Source organism: Balaenoptera acutorostrata, chromosome 11 (assembly GCF_949987535.1).
Source record: "Balaenoptera acutorostrata chromosome 11, mBalAcu1.1, whole genome shotgun sequence".
Taxonomy (NCBI): domain Eukaryota; kingdom Metazoa; phylum Chordata; class Mammalia; order Artiodactyla; family Balaenopteridae; genus Balaenoptera; species Balaenoptera acutorostrata.
The window spans coordinates 64008016-64020625 of NC_080074.1; the positions used below are offsets into that span (position 1 = coordinate 64008016).

The following is a 12610-nucleotide window of genomic DNA, read 5'->3' on the forward strand; positions in this document are numbered from 1 at the left end:
ATGGGTCTGTGCCTCCCTGCCTTTGTCTGAAAGCCAGAATCTTGTTGTAGCCTCCAAATGCTCCCTGTAGTCCAAGTTGAGCTTAATTTCACCTCGCTTCCTACTCTGTTTCTGGGAGCACCTATGTCCAAAAACAATTTCACATAGCTTCTGATAACCGAGTATCTACTATGCTTTAGGAACTTTGCTGCCAAAACGCAAACGATTGTGGCTTTTCCCTCAGCTACTACACTGAGCTCTCAGAGGACAAGATCTGTCTCTCTTTACTCGGTACGACTAACACGTAGCACAGGTCCTGGTAGCCCGTGTGTAACACATCCTTGGTTGAATGAATGAATGAATGAATGCCTTTTAGAAGAGAGTAATGGTAATTACATCTCTCCTCAACCTGATCTTAGAAGGTGAAGAGAACATAATAAAAGCTCAATAAGCATTTGCTAAGTGCATAAGTTAGTGGAAGAGGGGCTGCATATCCCAGGTGAGAGGAAAGGAGGAGGGAGGGAGTTTAGGAGGCGTCATCGGTGAGTTCACAGCTTTCTACGCCAGGTTCTGGCCCCTCTTCCCCCCAGAAGATGCACATGCTTCTCCCTCTGTCTCTCCAGATCCCCGACGTTTGCTGGTGGCCTCTTCTCCATCTCCAAGTCCTACTTTGAGCACATCGGTACCTATGATAATCAGATGGAGATCTGGGGAGGGGAGAACGTGGAAATGTCCTTCCGGGTGAGAGTGAAGAGGGCTTCGCGGGGGAACCACAACGTCCCAGGGGACGGCCTGAGAACCTGTCTCTTAGGCAGTGGCAGGGATATCAATTCTTCAGCTGAACTTGGAAGGGTGGCTGTTTCCCATCATGGCTCCACCTTCCCTCTGCCCGCTCCCTGTCCATGGCAGTAGGGCCTTGGGCATCAGATTGGACAACTGAGAACAAATTACTGGGCAGAACTCCTCAGAGGGAAGGGATAATAGAGGTAATAGGGACCAGACATCTGGGGACTGGTGACATCTTTCATGATGTCTGTTGGAAAAGGGTTAGGGTGAAGGTGGAACAGGTCAGTAAGCAGTCACTATCCTTTTTCTGAAAAAATCAGGCTCCGCTTTCCAGGTCAGAGACCTCATGCCTTGGTAGCCTTAGGAGTTTCCCTCCCCTGTGTTCAGCAAGCTCTTCATAACCATAGGAGAAGATGATGGCCAAATTCTGGTGGGCCCCAGAACTCTGAGGGATTCCAGGAATAAGGAAAATCAGGATTAGGTTAGAAGAAAGGCTTGCCTCTTCATGAAATCTACACAGATCCCCATCCAGTGGAGAGTAATTAACAAGTAAATGAGCTTGTTTATGAAGTCACCTCTCAGAGTGCTTGGCACATACAAGCACATCACTGATACCTGCTGTTCCTATGGCTATGATTATGTATTTCTGTTGCTGCTGTACTAAAATGAATGACAACATACCTCCCAATCTGAAACCTAAAAAAAGGAGAAGACACAGGTGGAAGGGATGTCGTAAACCAGCCCTCTGACAGAGGAGGGTCACCAGCTCAGTCACCAGAACTCCCATGGTTCTGACCCTAGGCTCGTCCGTGAGCCTCTGACCTTTGTTCAGTCTCTCTGCAAGGAAGCTAGTGTGCTAAAGGTCCAGGTGATCACCACAAGCCACCTGATGGTGGCTATTAATTAATGAATTGATGCTTTGATTAGGTCACAAGTTGATCTCGATTTGGAGGAGCTTGAGTTTCCAGTAACACCTGTGTGAGCTGATAAAATCACATTTCCAGGTCAAAAAACCAGGTGGCCAGAGCTCACAGTAGGTAGATGGACATAAAATTCGCCAACTGTCTTTTCTCCAAAGTGGGCCCTGGTAACCCTCAGGACCCTGCAAATTTCTGTTTGCTTTAATCAGAGTGAACCAACATCAGAGAGCCAGAGATTGTGTAGTTATGGCCTGGGAAGAAGCCTGGTCAGTGTCTTTTTTTTCCAGGGAGAGAGCGCAGCATTTCCCTGAGTCTGTGGACCTGGGGTCTGGCACCCTGGGAATGGAACAGAGCTGCTTGGGGGGAGGTTTTCCCACCCAGCCCCTGAAAACCCCATCCCATATCCTCTTACGGCAGGTGTGGCAGTGCGGGGGCCAGCTGGAGATCATCCCCTGCTCTGTGGTCGGCCACGTGTTCCGTACCAAGAGCCCTCACACCTTCCCCAAGGGCATCAGTGTCATTGCTCGCAACCAAGTGCGCCTGGCTGAGGTCTGGATGGATAGCTACAAGGAGATTTTCTACAGGAGGAATCTGCAGGCAGCAAAGATGGCCCGAGAGGTGAGAGGGGAGGGTGCTCAGGAGGTGTTTAGATGAATAGAAGGGCAGAATCCCAGCCCCTGGTCAAGAGCTTACTGATGACAGAGACCCACCCATCTCCACCACCTGGTGCCTTTACCCCTCAGACCTTGGGAGCTAGAGCCCAGGCTCTGTTTTGGAGGCTAGAGAATGAGGAGAGGAGGCTTTGTAGTCCCTGCCTGGAGAGCCCCAGTATCTTTTAGGAGGGGAGGGAGAAAAGATTTGGAGGAAGAACCTCTTACGGGAAGAATGGCTTTACTCTGAGAAACTGGGAATTTAAGACTGGGAGAAAACTGGGCTTTCACAGGAGATGGGGGTGGTGCTATGGGTGCGGGTCCCAAAGCCAAGGCAGGGGGGCTGGGATTAGATGTGGGGCCCAACTGGTCCTGAGCAGGGATGAACAGGAAACCCACTCTGGGAGAAAGTAGTCCCAGGAACTCTGGGCTACTTCCACCCAGACAAGAAGGTCAAGGCTGGTGGAACTGACCCTTAGGGGGCTGGCTTGGTTGACAGAAATCCTTTGGTGACATCTCGGAACGACTGCAGCTGAGGGAACGACTAAACTGTCGCAACTTTTCCTGGTTCCTGCACAACATTTACCCAGAGATGTTTGTTCCTGACCTGAAGCCCACCTTCTATGGAGCTGTGAGTCTTGAGACCCAACGTGCCTACCCATCATCACAGAACCCCCGGGAGAAGTTCAGGACCACTTACCCCGCAGCTGGGTGACAAACAACTGATTTTTACTCTCCACGCTCCCTTATCCAGGAGGAGGCCTGAGAGGCCACCCTGGGCTTCTAGAGCTTAAAAACCTTATAAGGAGGAAACAACCCCTAAGCAGTGGTTCTCAAATACTCACATGCATCAGAATCACCAGGAAGGTCTGTTAAGACACAGGCTGTTAATTCAGTAGGACTGGGTTGGGGCCTGAAAATTTGCATTTCTAACAAGCCTTCAGGTGATGGTCTGGGGATCACACTTTGAGAACCACTGCTCTTAAGGACATTCCCATACGCTGAGGGCTTCTCCCAGGGACCTGGCAGGTTGCCCACCCTGACCTTGCCCAGCCCCTGGGCTCTGCACCTCACTTTACTATTCACTTCAGGCATCTGCCTTAATGAGCAGAGGAGGAAAGTCACAGAGGAGAAATCCAGCCGTGCAAATTTTATTCCAGATGGATCCCACACCACAAACCAAAAAATTCCTAACTGTGCTCCCCTGGTTCCCCTCTCTGCTCAACATTCTGCAGCTTAAGAACCTCGGCACGGATCATTGCCTGGATGTGGGAGAGAATAACAATGGAGGAAAGCCCCTCATCATGTACACCTGCCATGGCCTTGGCGGCAACCAGGTACAGAGAGAGCCCAGCCCGAGGCAAGCCTGTCTCTGGGGCATCTTCTCTCTTCACAGCCCCCCTTCCTCCACTCAGAATCGTCCTTTCCTGAGGACTAGGGTAGGGGAGATCCAGAGAGAGGGCGAGATACCAGCCCTGCCCTAAGACAGCTCCCAGTCTGAGGGGAAATGCATGATACCGACAGACAAGGTCTTAAGTGTAGGTCACGGGCATCCAGAGAGGAGTGGGCAGCAGTGCTGGCTGCTAGAGAGGGGCTGGGGGGGAGGATTGTTTTGTGGTTTGGGTTTTTTTTTTTTTCCCTCACCCCCACCCCGGGAGGGGAGGATTGTTCATCAGAGGAGGCTTCCTGGAGGATACCAGTTGCTGAGTGATGTTTTAGGGTGACTGTGGAAAATTTTTGAGCACTTTGCCTCAGCTACACTCAACTTCTATGTTCAATGCCTTCCCTGCCCAGAAGCTACCACTATGATCCCAGCACCCATCAGTGACCCCAAAACAACCACCTACTGACATCTCACAGCTACCTGGCATCCTGGGAATTTCCCCCATGCCCTACAATGCCCAGCTCTTTCCTGAGGAATAACTAATAACCTCCCTGGACCCAGCCCCTCAATCTACCCTGAATGCCCAGCATTTGGTAAGTAAGAGGCACTTGAAACAGAGCTGAAACAAGGAAAGGAGTGGCATGGGCCACCGAACAGGATGCCAACAGGATGTGCGAATGAAGACAAAGTCATTCTGGAGCAATTTCCTGTACCACTTGGCCTGCACAGTGACTTTAGGTGGTACACTGATGAACATTTTTTCAATAGTAATCTATTAGCAAAAAAAGAACTAGCACATGATTTCACCAGTAATGCCTTAAATGAGGCTAATTTTTTTTTTACCCTTTTTTTTTTTTTTGGTCATGGCTTACAGCATGCAGGATCTTAGTTCCCCGACCAGGGATAGAACCCGTGCCCCCTGCAGTGGGAGCGTGGAGTCCTGACCACTGGACCGCCAGGGAAGTCCCTAAGTTAAGTTTTTAACTAAAGAAAAAATATTTAGTGACTATTATCTGTCATTCCAGTATCACCCAGATGCGGTGGCACATGAATTACTGAAGTCTTGGCAACTACTCACTTTCCTCCCCAGGAGGCCATCTGTGGTTGGCATCTCAAGGCAGTTGGCTTTGGAAGGTGATGGGCAAACTCTCTGCCTACCCCTCAGGACCTCCTCTTATCTTGTGTTCTAGTACTTTGAATACACAACCCAGAGGGACCTTCGCCACAACATTGCGAAGCAGCTGTGTCTATATGCCAGTGCTGGCACTCTGGGCCTTAGGGGCTGCCACTTCACTGGCAAGAATGGCCAAGTGCCCGAGGATGAGGAATGGGAATTCATCCAGGTGAGTCAGCTGCCCAGAAAGCTCAGAATCAAGAACCTGAGACCACAACTGCCCCCTCCCTTCCTTCTGCATCTTCTTCTGCCTGAGATACTACAGGGTGGATCCGGACAATGTACAATAGAAAGTATGGAGAATGTGGGCTTGGTCACAGGCAGGGTCCTCAGGGCTTAAGTAAGGTTTGGTGATGGCTGGTTCTGCTTGATATAAAGATGGGGTCGGGGTTATGATCCAGGACCAGCTCTGTCATAGCTCACGTATTTTTAGGCTGAACACAAGTAGATGAAGTTGAAGAGTCACTTGTGGTTCCTGCCCGGCCTCTGTGTGCCGGGCACAAGGCTATGCACTCACATACATTGGTTTGGTTAATCTTCCAGAGGCTCTGCCCAAGTAAGTGGTGTCCCCATCACTAGAGATGGGCCAGCTGAAGCTCAGCAAGTTTGTGACTGGCCCAAGACCCTTCACTAGTAAATGGTAGGCCTGGGGTTCTTCTGATCTAGATAAATCTGGCTGGAAAGCATGGGTTCTTTCCATTACACCACACTGTCTTGGGATAAATGATGTAACTTCTACAGGATTGGGCCCAAACTAGCAGCCCCCAATGAGCCTCCACACCCCACTCCACCCCAATCCCCAGTCCTTGGCTTAGGGAAAGAGGAGCCTAGCCTTGGGGCTACAGGGAAGGGAGGAGTCTGAACATGATCAAAGGCAGAAGGTGTGGGTGGGTAGCAGTGGCCCAGGTCTTTGAGACTGGCCATCTGGAGGAGGGGGGGGGGTCCTGAAAGCCTTTTTCAGTTAGCCCATGGTCCTGCCTTCCTCTGTTCCAGCCATTCATGCTAAAGATGGGGGTGGAGAATGGGTACCACGCACAGGTGGAAACTCAGGAATGCATCCCATCAGAGTATCTGGCATCCAAGGAAAGGAATTTGGAAGTGCCCTCTCTGTGCCTCATTGGGTTTCCTTTGCCTTTTGTCTACTGACTCCTGTTTCATTGCCCCCTAGTAGCACTGTCAGAGGTCTGAGGCCCAGGTTGACCCTTTGCCGTGTCATCTTTTTAGGATCAGCTCATCAGGAACTCAGGATCTGGTACCTGCCTGACATCCAAGGACAAAAAGCCAGCCATGGCCACCTGCAATCCCAGTGATCCCCACCAGCACTGGCTCTTCATCTAGGCCCTGGATCACCCCCCTGTGGGAGATCCCACAAGCCTCTCAGGAAACGGGATTTGGGGGAACCTGATGTCTGAGAACCTGATCATCAGTTCCCTGTCGGCCTTAAAGATGGATTTCAAACCCGATGCAAATCAAGGCAGGACCTTCCTACTCCTTGCAACAACATTGGGCCCATTTTCTTTCCTCCACGTTGGTGGAAGAGACTGTTAGAACACATAATATGTGACCTAGAGCTTTCCTTCTGCCCTAGAAACAGACTTCCAAAGCAGAGGAGGCAGCTGGGCTAGAGCCCAGGGCAGCAATGCTGAATTCCAGAAAAGTACCTCTGCAGCCACGTCCTGAATCCCTGGTCATCTAAAACACCCACAGAATCCAGTGAAACAGTATATTCTACCAGAGGGATTAGAGGTCTAAGAGTCTCCCTTGCTAACATTACCTGAAGCTCCTTGACAGGAATCCTTTATCTTATTTCATCTGCACCATAGTCCTGTGAGAAAGACAGGAACCACCGTGCCCTTTTTATAGACCAGAAAGCTGAGGCAGAGAGAAATAAAGGAGCTGGCCTGTATCCTGAACCTGGGCTCCTCCCACCACACCACAAGAACACTAGGCAACCAGCCATCAGCTCCCCACTCTCTCTTCCCTCCGGTCTGATCATTTCTGGCTGGCTGGTCTCCATAAAGCCTAGAGCGGTGCAGCCAGGTAGCCGTGAGGGAGACCACATTTAGGAATCCTGGGATGTTCGTTTGGAAAGAAAGCTTGTGGAGCCAGTGATTCTCAGGTTTAAGTCCCAGAACCTTTTTTCAGTGCTCCATGTATAATGTAATTCAGAAGCAAAATAGCCATGGATGAAAATGAGGGTGGGGGAGGGCATTGCCCACCAGCCCCTGAACTTTTCTAAAAGTCTGCAAGCACAATTTGAAAATCATCGTTTTAGTCCAACCCTATCATTTTCATATTATGAAACCAAGGCCAGGTAAGTGAAGTTATTTGCCCCAGGCCACACAACCACATATTGGCAGCCCTGAGGCTAGGACCCAGATAAGGCTAACAAGAGCCCTGGGAAGTCTGAGGAAGCCGGGACAGCATGACTGTGTGACTGGCCTTGTCTGCGGTTCTCGCGTGAACTCCCCGCGCAGGGCAGACCTGCCGTGCGTGTCAGCTATTCCCCAAGCAAGTTGGACCCCACCACGCATGGCTGCTTTGCCTGAAGTAGAGAGCCCAGCTGCCCAGAGGACTCTCCTTCCTTCTTGGAGGGCTTCCTACTTTGAGTAGCAGGCTGTCATCTTGGACAGCACCACATGAGGGTGCCGTGGGACCACAGCTGCCGCTGCTTCCCACGCAACTCCCCGCCGCAGGAAGTCTCCTAGGTCCCATGGGGTAGCCCAGCCAAAGGGAGAGGAGAGAGTGGCCAGGACGTGTCCTGGAGTGGGGAAAGGGAAAAGCTCTTTCCCAGAAAGAGAAGAGAATTGCACATGAGATCCCAGTGGAAATAAAGGTTTTATGGCATTGGTAAAGGAAGTTTGCAATTGGGTTCCTCCTCCCCTGCAATGCCCCTTAGCTGATCCGTTTGGAGGATCAGTTGATTCAAGCTGTGAAGGATCACACACATCTGAAAAGTTCTGTCACAGCCACTGTCTCGTCTCCAAATATCCTCTGGCCCCCAATCTAGCCTACACACTGTGTCAAGCACATGTAGACATGAGGAAATAATAAGGCTCTTACCCCATGGAACTTACACTTCAGCTGGGAAAACAGAGATGTAAGCAAGTCATGCCAAGCCTGGAGATGTTCAGAGATGTGCTACATGAATTAGAACAATTCCTTCCATTTAGGGAAACCTCACAAAGTTGGTGACATTTGACCTTAGACCTCAGAGGATGGATCCTCAGGTAGGAAGAGCTCAGTTAGCAAAGATCTCAAGTGTGAGAAAAGTCACAGAGGGACAACAGTGCAAGTGGATGCAGGGAACCAAGAGGACTTCAGGGTGAGGGCGCAGTGAATGTAGAATCTAGAAGATCAGGACCACACTATGGCTTTCATGAGCCCTAGGCACTTGTGCCTTCATTAAAAAAGTGTTAAGAGTATGTTTTACAACTGCATTGATATAACCACGAATATAATCCAGGATGATTGTATTCTGATTTTAAAAGAAACTGAAACATTTTTGTGGGCCTCAGGCACTGTACCTGCTGTGCTTACTGGGTTAGTCGGCCCTGTAGAACAGTGGCTTGGGGCCCAATTGAAAAGGCTTTGAATGCCATGCTAATAAGTCCGGTAAATCCTAGGGAGCCTTAGTCCTTAACTCCAATCTTAGCCCTACTCTTGGTTGCATTAAACATCCAAACATTTATCGGGCACTGTTTGTTTGCCGTTTATCCTAATATCCCTCATACTCTATAGTATCACTCAGCAGCTCTCCAGCCCGATCTTACGATGCACGCCCAACTGAGGTGCCCTGCTGCGGTGCTCAGTTTCCTCACCTCGACCACACAATGGCAGAGCGTCTTGCAAGGGCGGTCAGCTAAGGGTAACCCACAGGGACTGAGGGATGCAGCAGGTTTGGGGGTGAAGGGAGGACTAGGGAAGAGAAGTGCTCAAGAAGAGGGAGAAGGCACAAACAGGGCAGTGGGAGGACTCAGGAAACCAGCTTCTTGGCCTCCCCTTTAGCCGAGGCTGGCCTTGCCCTAACCCCACATCTGCACTGTTAAAATCCACCCCTCTGACCATTCTCAGGCTAACCTAAAACCTTAAGTCCTGCTTAAAATCTTTTTATTTATTTATTTTTGGCTGCGTCGTTGTTGCTGCGCGCGGGCCTTCTCTAGTTGCGGCGAGCGGGGGCTACTCTTCGTTGCGGTGTGTGGGCTTCTCATTGCAGTGGCTTCTCATTGCAGAGCACGGGCTCTAGGTGTGCAGGCTTCAGGAGTTGTAGCTCGCGGGCTCAGTAGTTGTGGCGCACGGGCTTAGTTGCTCGGCAGCATGTGGGATCTTCCCGGACCAGGGCTCGAACCCATGTCCCCTGCATTGGCAGGTGGATTTTTAACCACTGCACCACCAGGAACACCCAAGTCCTGCTTAAAATCTTGATGCTAACTAGCCCTGTGCTACTATCTCCTGGCTCCAGGAACCTCTCTCCCCTTAGCACTGAATGGTTCGTCTCCTCTGGGGATCTATTTCCCACTTGAAGAGTATTGGCGCCATTGCCAAAAATAGATAAATGTCCCAGAATATATTCTTTTTTTAAAAAATTTATTTATTAATTAATTAATTTATTTATTTTTGGCTGTGTTGGGTCTTCGTTTCTGTGCAAGGGCTTTCTCTAGTTGCGGCAAGCGGGGGCCACTCTTCATCGCGGTGCACGGGCCTCTCACTGTCGTGGCCTCTCTTGTTGCGGAGCACAGGCTCCAGATGCGCAGGCTCAGTAGTTGTGGCTCACGGGCCCAGTTGCTCCGCGGCATGTGGGATCTTCCCAGACCAGGGCTCGAACCCATGTCCCCTGCATTGGCAGGCAGATTCTCAACCAGTGCGCCACCAGGGAAGCCCCCTATTCTTATTTTTAATTACAAAAATAAGGGACTTCCCTGGCAGTCCAGCGGTTAAGACTCCTCACTTCCAATGCAGGGGACACGGGTTCGATCCCTGGTCGGGGAACTGAGATCCTGCAAGCCATGAGATATGGCCGAAAAATTACAAAAAAAGAAAAAGTGAAATTGATTCTCATGACGCTGCCATACCTATTGATTCATTCTCTAGAAGTAATAACTTCTAGAAAAGTAATAATTTCTAGGTATAAACCTTATATACCCTTTTTCTATGAATATACATAATACATATATAAATGCGCGCGCGCGCGCGCGCGCACACACACACACACACACACACACACACACACGGTACCATATGTTTGAAACTTGATGTCTTCATTTAATATACCAAGGACATCTTTTCATGTCAGGTCATTTAAGTCTAATTCATTCTTTTTAAAAGCTGGATAGTATTGGGCTTCCTTGGTGGTGAAGCCCTGGTGGTTCGATCCCTGGTCCGGGAAGATCCCACATGCCGCGCAGCAACAAAGCCTGTGCGCCACGACTACTGAGCCTGCGCTCTAGAGCCCGCGAGCCACAACTACTGAGCCCACGTGCCACAACTACTGAAGGCCGCGCGCCTAGAGCCCATGCTCCTCAACAAGAGAAGCCACCGCAATGAGAAACCCGTGCACTGCAACGAAGAGCAGCTCCCGCTCGCCGCAACTAGAGAAAGCCCGCGCGCAGCAACGAAGACCCAGTGCAGCCAAAAATAAAAGCAAATAAGTAAATTTATTTTTTAAAAAAAGCTGGATAGTATTCCTTAATATGATTAAACCCAATTTCTCTAATCTTCCCCTATTGATGAATACTTGGGTTTTTCCCAATTTTGTGACAAACTTTATGACAAACTACACAAAGTTTGGGGACAGACTATACTAGAACCCACATCCTTGTACATTTATTTTTGTGTCCGTGTTTATTTCAAAAGGACACATTCCTTTTGGAAAATATGCAGTGCCTCAGAATGAAAGCCAAAGCCCTCCTCTACACCTCACCCTAAGAGGAGGAAAAGAGTCTGACCAGCGTGGGAGATGAGGCTGGGTGTGTAGGTTAGGCAATGGCTTGGGAGCATTAAGTGCAGTCCTAAACAGTTTGGTTTTTAAGCAAATACAGATTAGGCTTCGCCAAGGGTACAGCGATGGATGTGATATTGACCCTGCGCTCAAGGGCTCACTTCGGAGTATGTGATGTGGAGGGGTAACCTTTAAGAGGCCCTTGAGCCTCCCCTTGGACTCCTGATCCTGGGGGCTAGGGCTGTCTCGCTATTCTCCAGAGGAGGCGGGGGGAGGGGGAGGGGAGTGTGGGAGGAGAATGACAAAGGAGGCCCAAATTCCCCAGCCAGCTCAACCCTTTCCCCCCACCCCTCCCCGCCCGGGGTCTCCTTTGGGTTAGAATGCTGGGGCTGGGGCTGGAGAAGGAGCCCTTAGTGCAATTCCCACCCATCCCCCCCACCCCACCCCCACAGCTCAAGGACCTGAAAAAGTGACCGTCTGTACAGAACTCCTTCCTCAGCCTTTTCCAGGCCTCTCCCACACCTGCAGGCATGAAACTTGAATTCTGGAGTGTCTAGGCAACAAAAGGCTCCAGGGGGACTGGCAGACGTTCCTGCCTCCCCCGGGGCTTCCTGGCTTCTCTCAGCCTAAGTCGCAGCTCCACCCACAGTCCTCGCTCTGGGACCTCCCAACCCAAAGTTCTCTGCCCACCGCAAGGCACGCGGGCACCTCCCTCCGTCCCCCTCTCCTGACTCCAACGGCCAGAGCCTCTCGTCTCCTGCAGGACACTCCTGCCCTGCAACTCCTGCTCTCCTGCCCTCCACCCTCATAGCACGCAGACTAGCTCCCTATCCTGAGGGCTCCCACTTCTCACCGACACTCTCCTTCTCTGGGAGCTCTCTTTTATCTGCTCGCCAGATGAGTCTCCCCAAACCTGTTTCCTAGTGAAACAGGAGGGAAGGCGGCAGGGCACAACCTTTGAAAGAATGACGTAGCCCGAGGACACGACATAAACTTATTAGAACCAAATGGGTCCAAGACGGCAGACAAGTCGACTTCCACTAGACCCTGAGCCTCAGGATACGCTCATTGTAACACATCAAGCTAAATGACACACCCACAGGTGCCATGACAGTTCCAAGACCGACAATAAGGATCAAACAGTGGGCGGTGGCCCAATTCCTGGAAATCCTCTCCTTTTCCTAAAATAGCTGGAATACTCCTCCCACTCAGTAGCCTATGAAGTTACCCACCCCTATAAAAACTGACAACCCCATACTCTGGTGCCTTTCTCGCCTTCTGAGATGGCCCACGCTCTGTCTGTGGAATGTGTTTCTCTCTAAATAAATCCACTTCTTACCTATCACTTTGTCTCTCACTGAATTCTTTCTGCGATGAGACATCAAGAACCTGAGCTTCATTAAGTCCTGAAACCAGGTGTGTGATCTCAGTTGGCAGACTGTGGGTTTTGGCCAGGTTCGAGTCCCAGCCACGTGGGTTCAAGTCCCAATCTGCGGTGCACGGTTTCACTAGTACCCTCTTCCATCAGAATTCTCTCCACTGCATCTACTCTGCTTTTGTCTCCTTGCATTTACACCAGTGTCTGCGTCCTGGGGGCACGTGCCATTTCCCTCTTTGCTGTCTCTTCCTTCTTCTCACTCTCCTTGCACACTTCCCTCCTCCAGCCCCCCATGCCTCCACCCCCTGGTGCACAGGGTAGGTCTCTGCACTTACAGTGCCCCCGAGGGCAGTGAGACGGTGGCAGGCTACGAGCAAGCGGAGCATCCCAAGGGAAATGCC

At 50.6% G+C, this 12610-nt stretch overlaps 1 protein-coding gene across 1 annotated transcript in view; it reads left to right on the plus strand.

The window, feature by feature from the left end:
- GALNT6 (polypeptide N-acetylgalactosaminyltransferase 6) overlaps positions 1-7848 on the plus strand; it is a 34346-nt gene extending 26498 nt beyond the window's left edge. Inside the window, exons 7-12 of the mRNA XM_007179374.2 lie at positions 603-720; positions 2103-2303; positions 2835-2966; positions 3571-3672; positions 4910-5062; positions 6118-7848. Coding sequence (XP_007179436.2) covers positions 603-720; positions 2103-2303; positions 2835-2966; positions 3571-3672; positions 4910-5062; positions 6118-6231 — 820 coding nt within the window. The 3' untranslated portion in view covers positions 6232-7848. The remainder of the gene's footprint in view (positions 1-602; positions 721-2102; positions 2304-2834; positions 2967-3570; positions 3673-4909; positions 5063-6117) is intronic.
- Positions 7849-12610: the final 4762 nt, after the last annotated feature.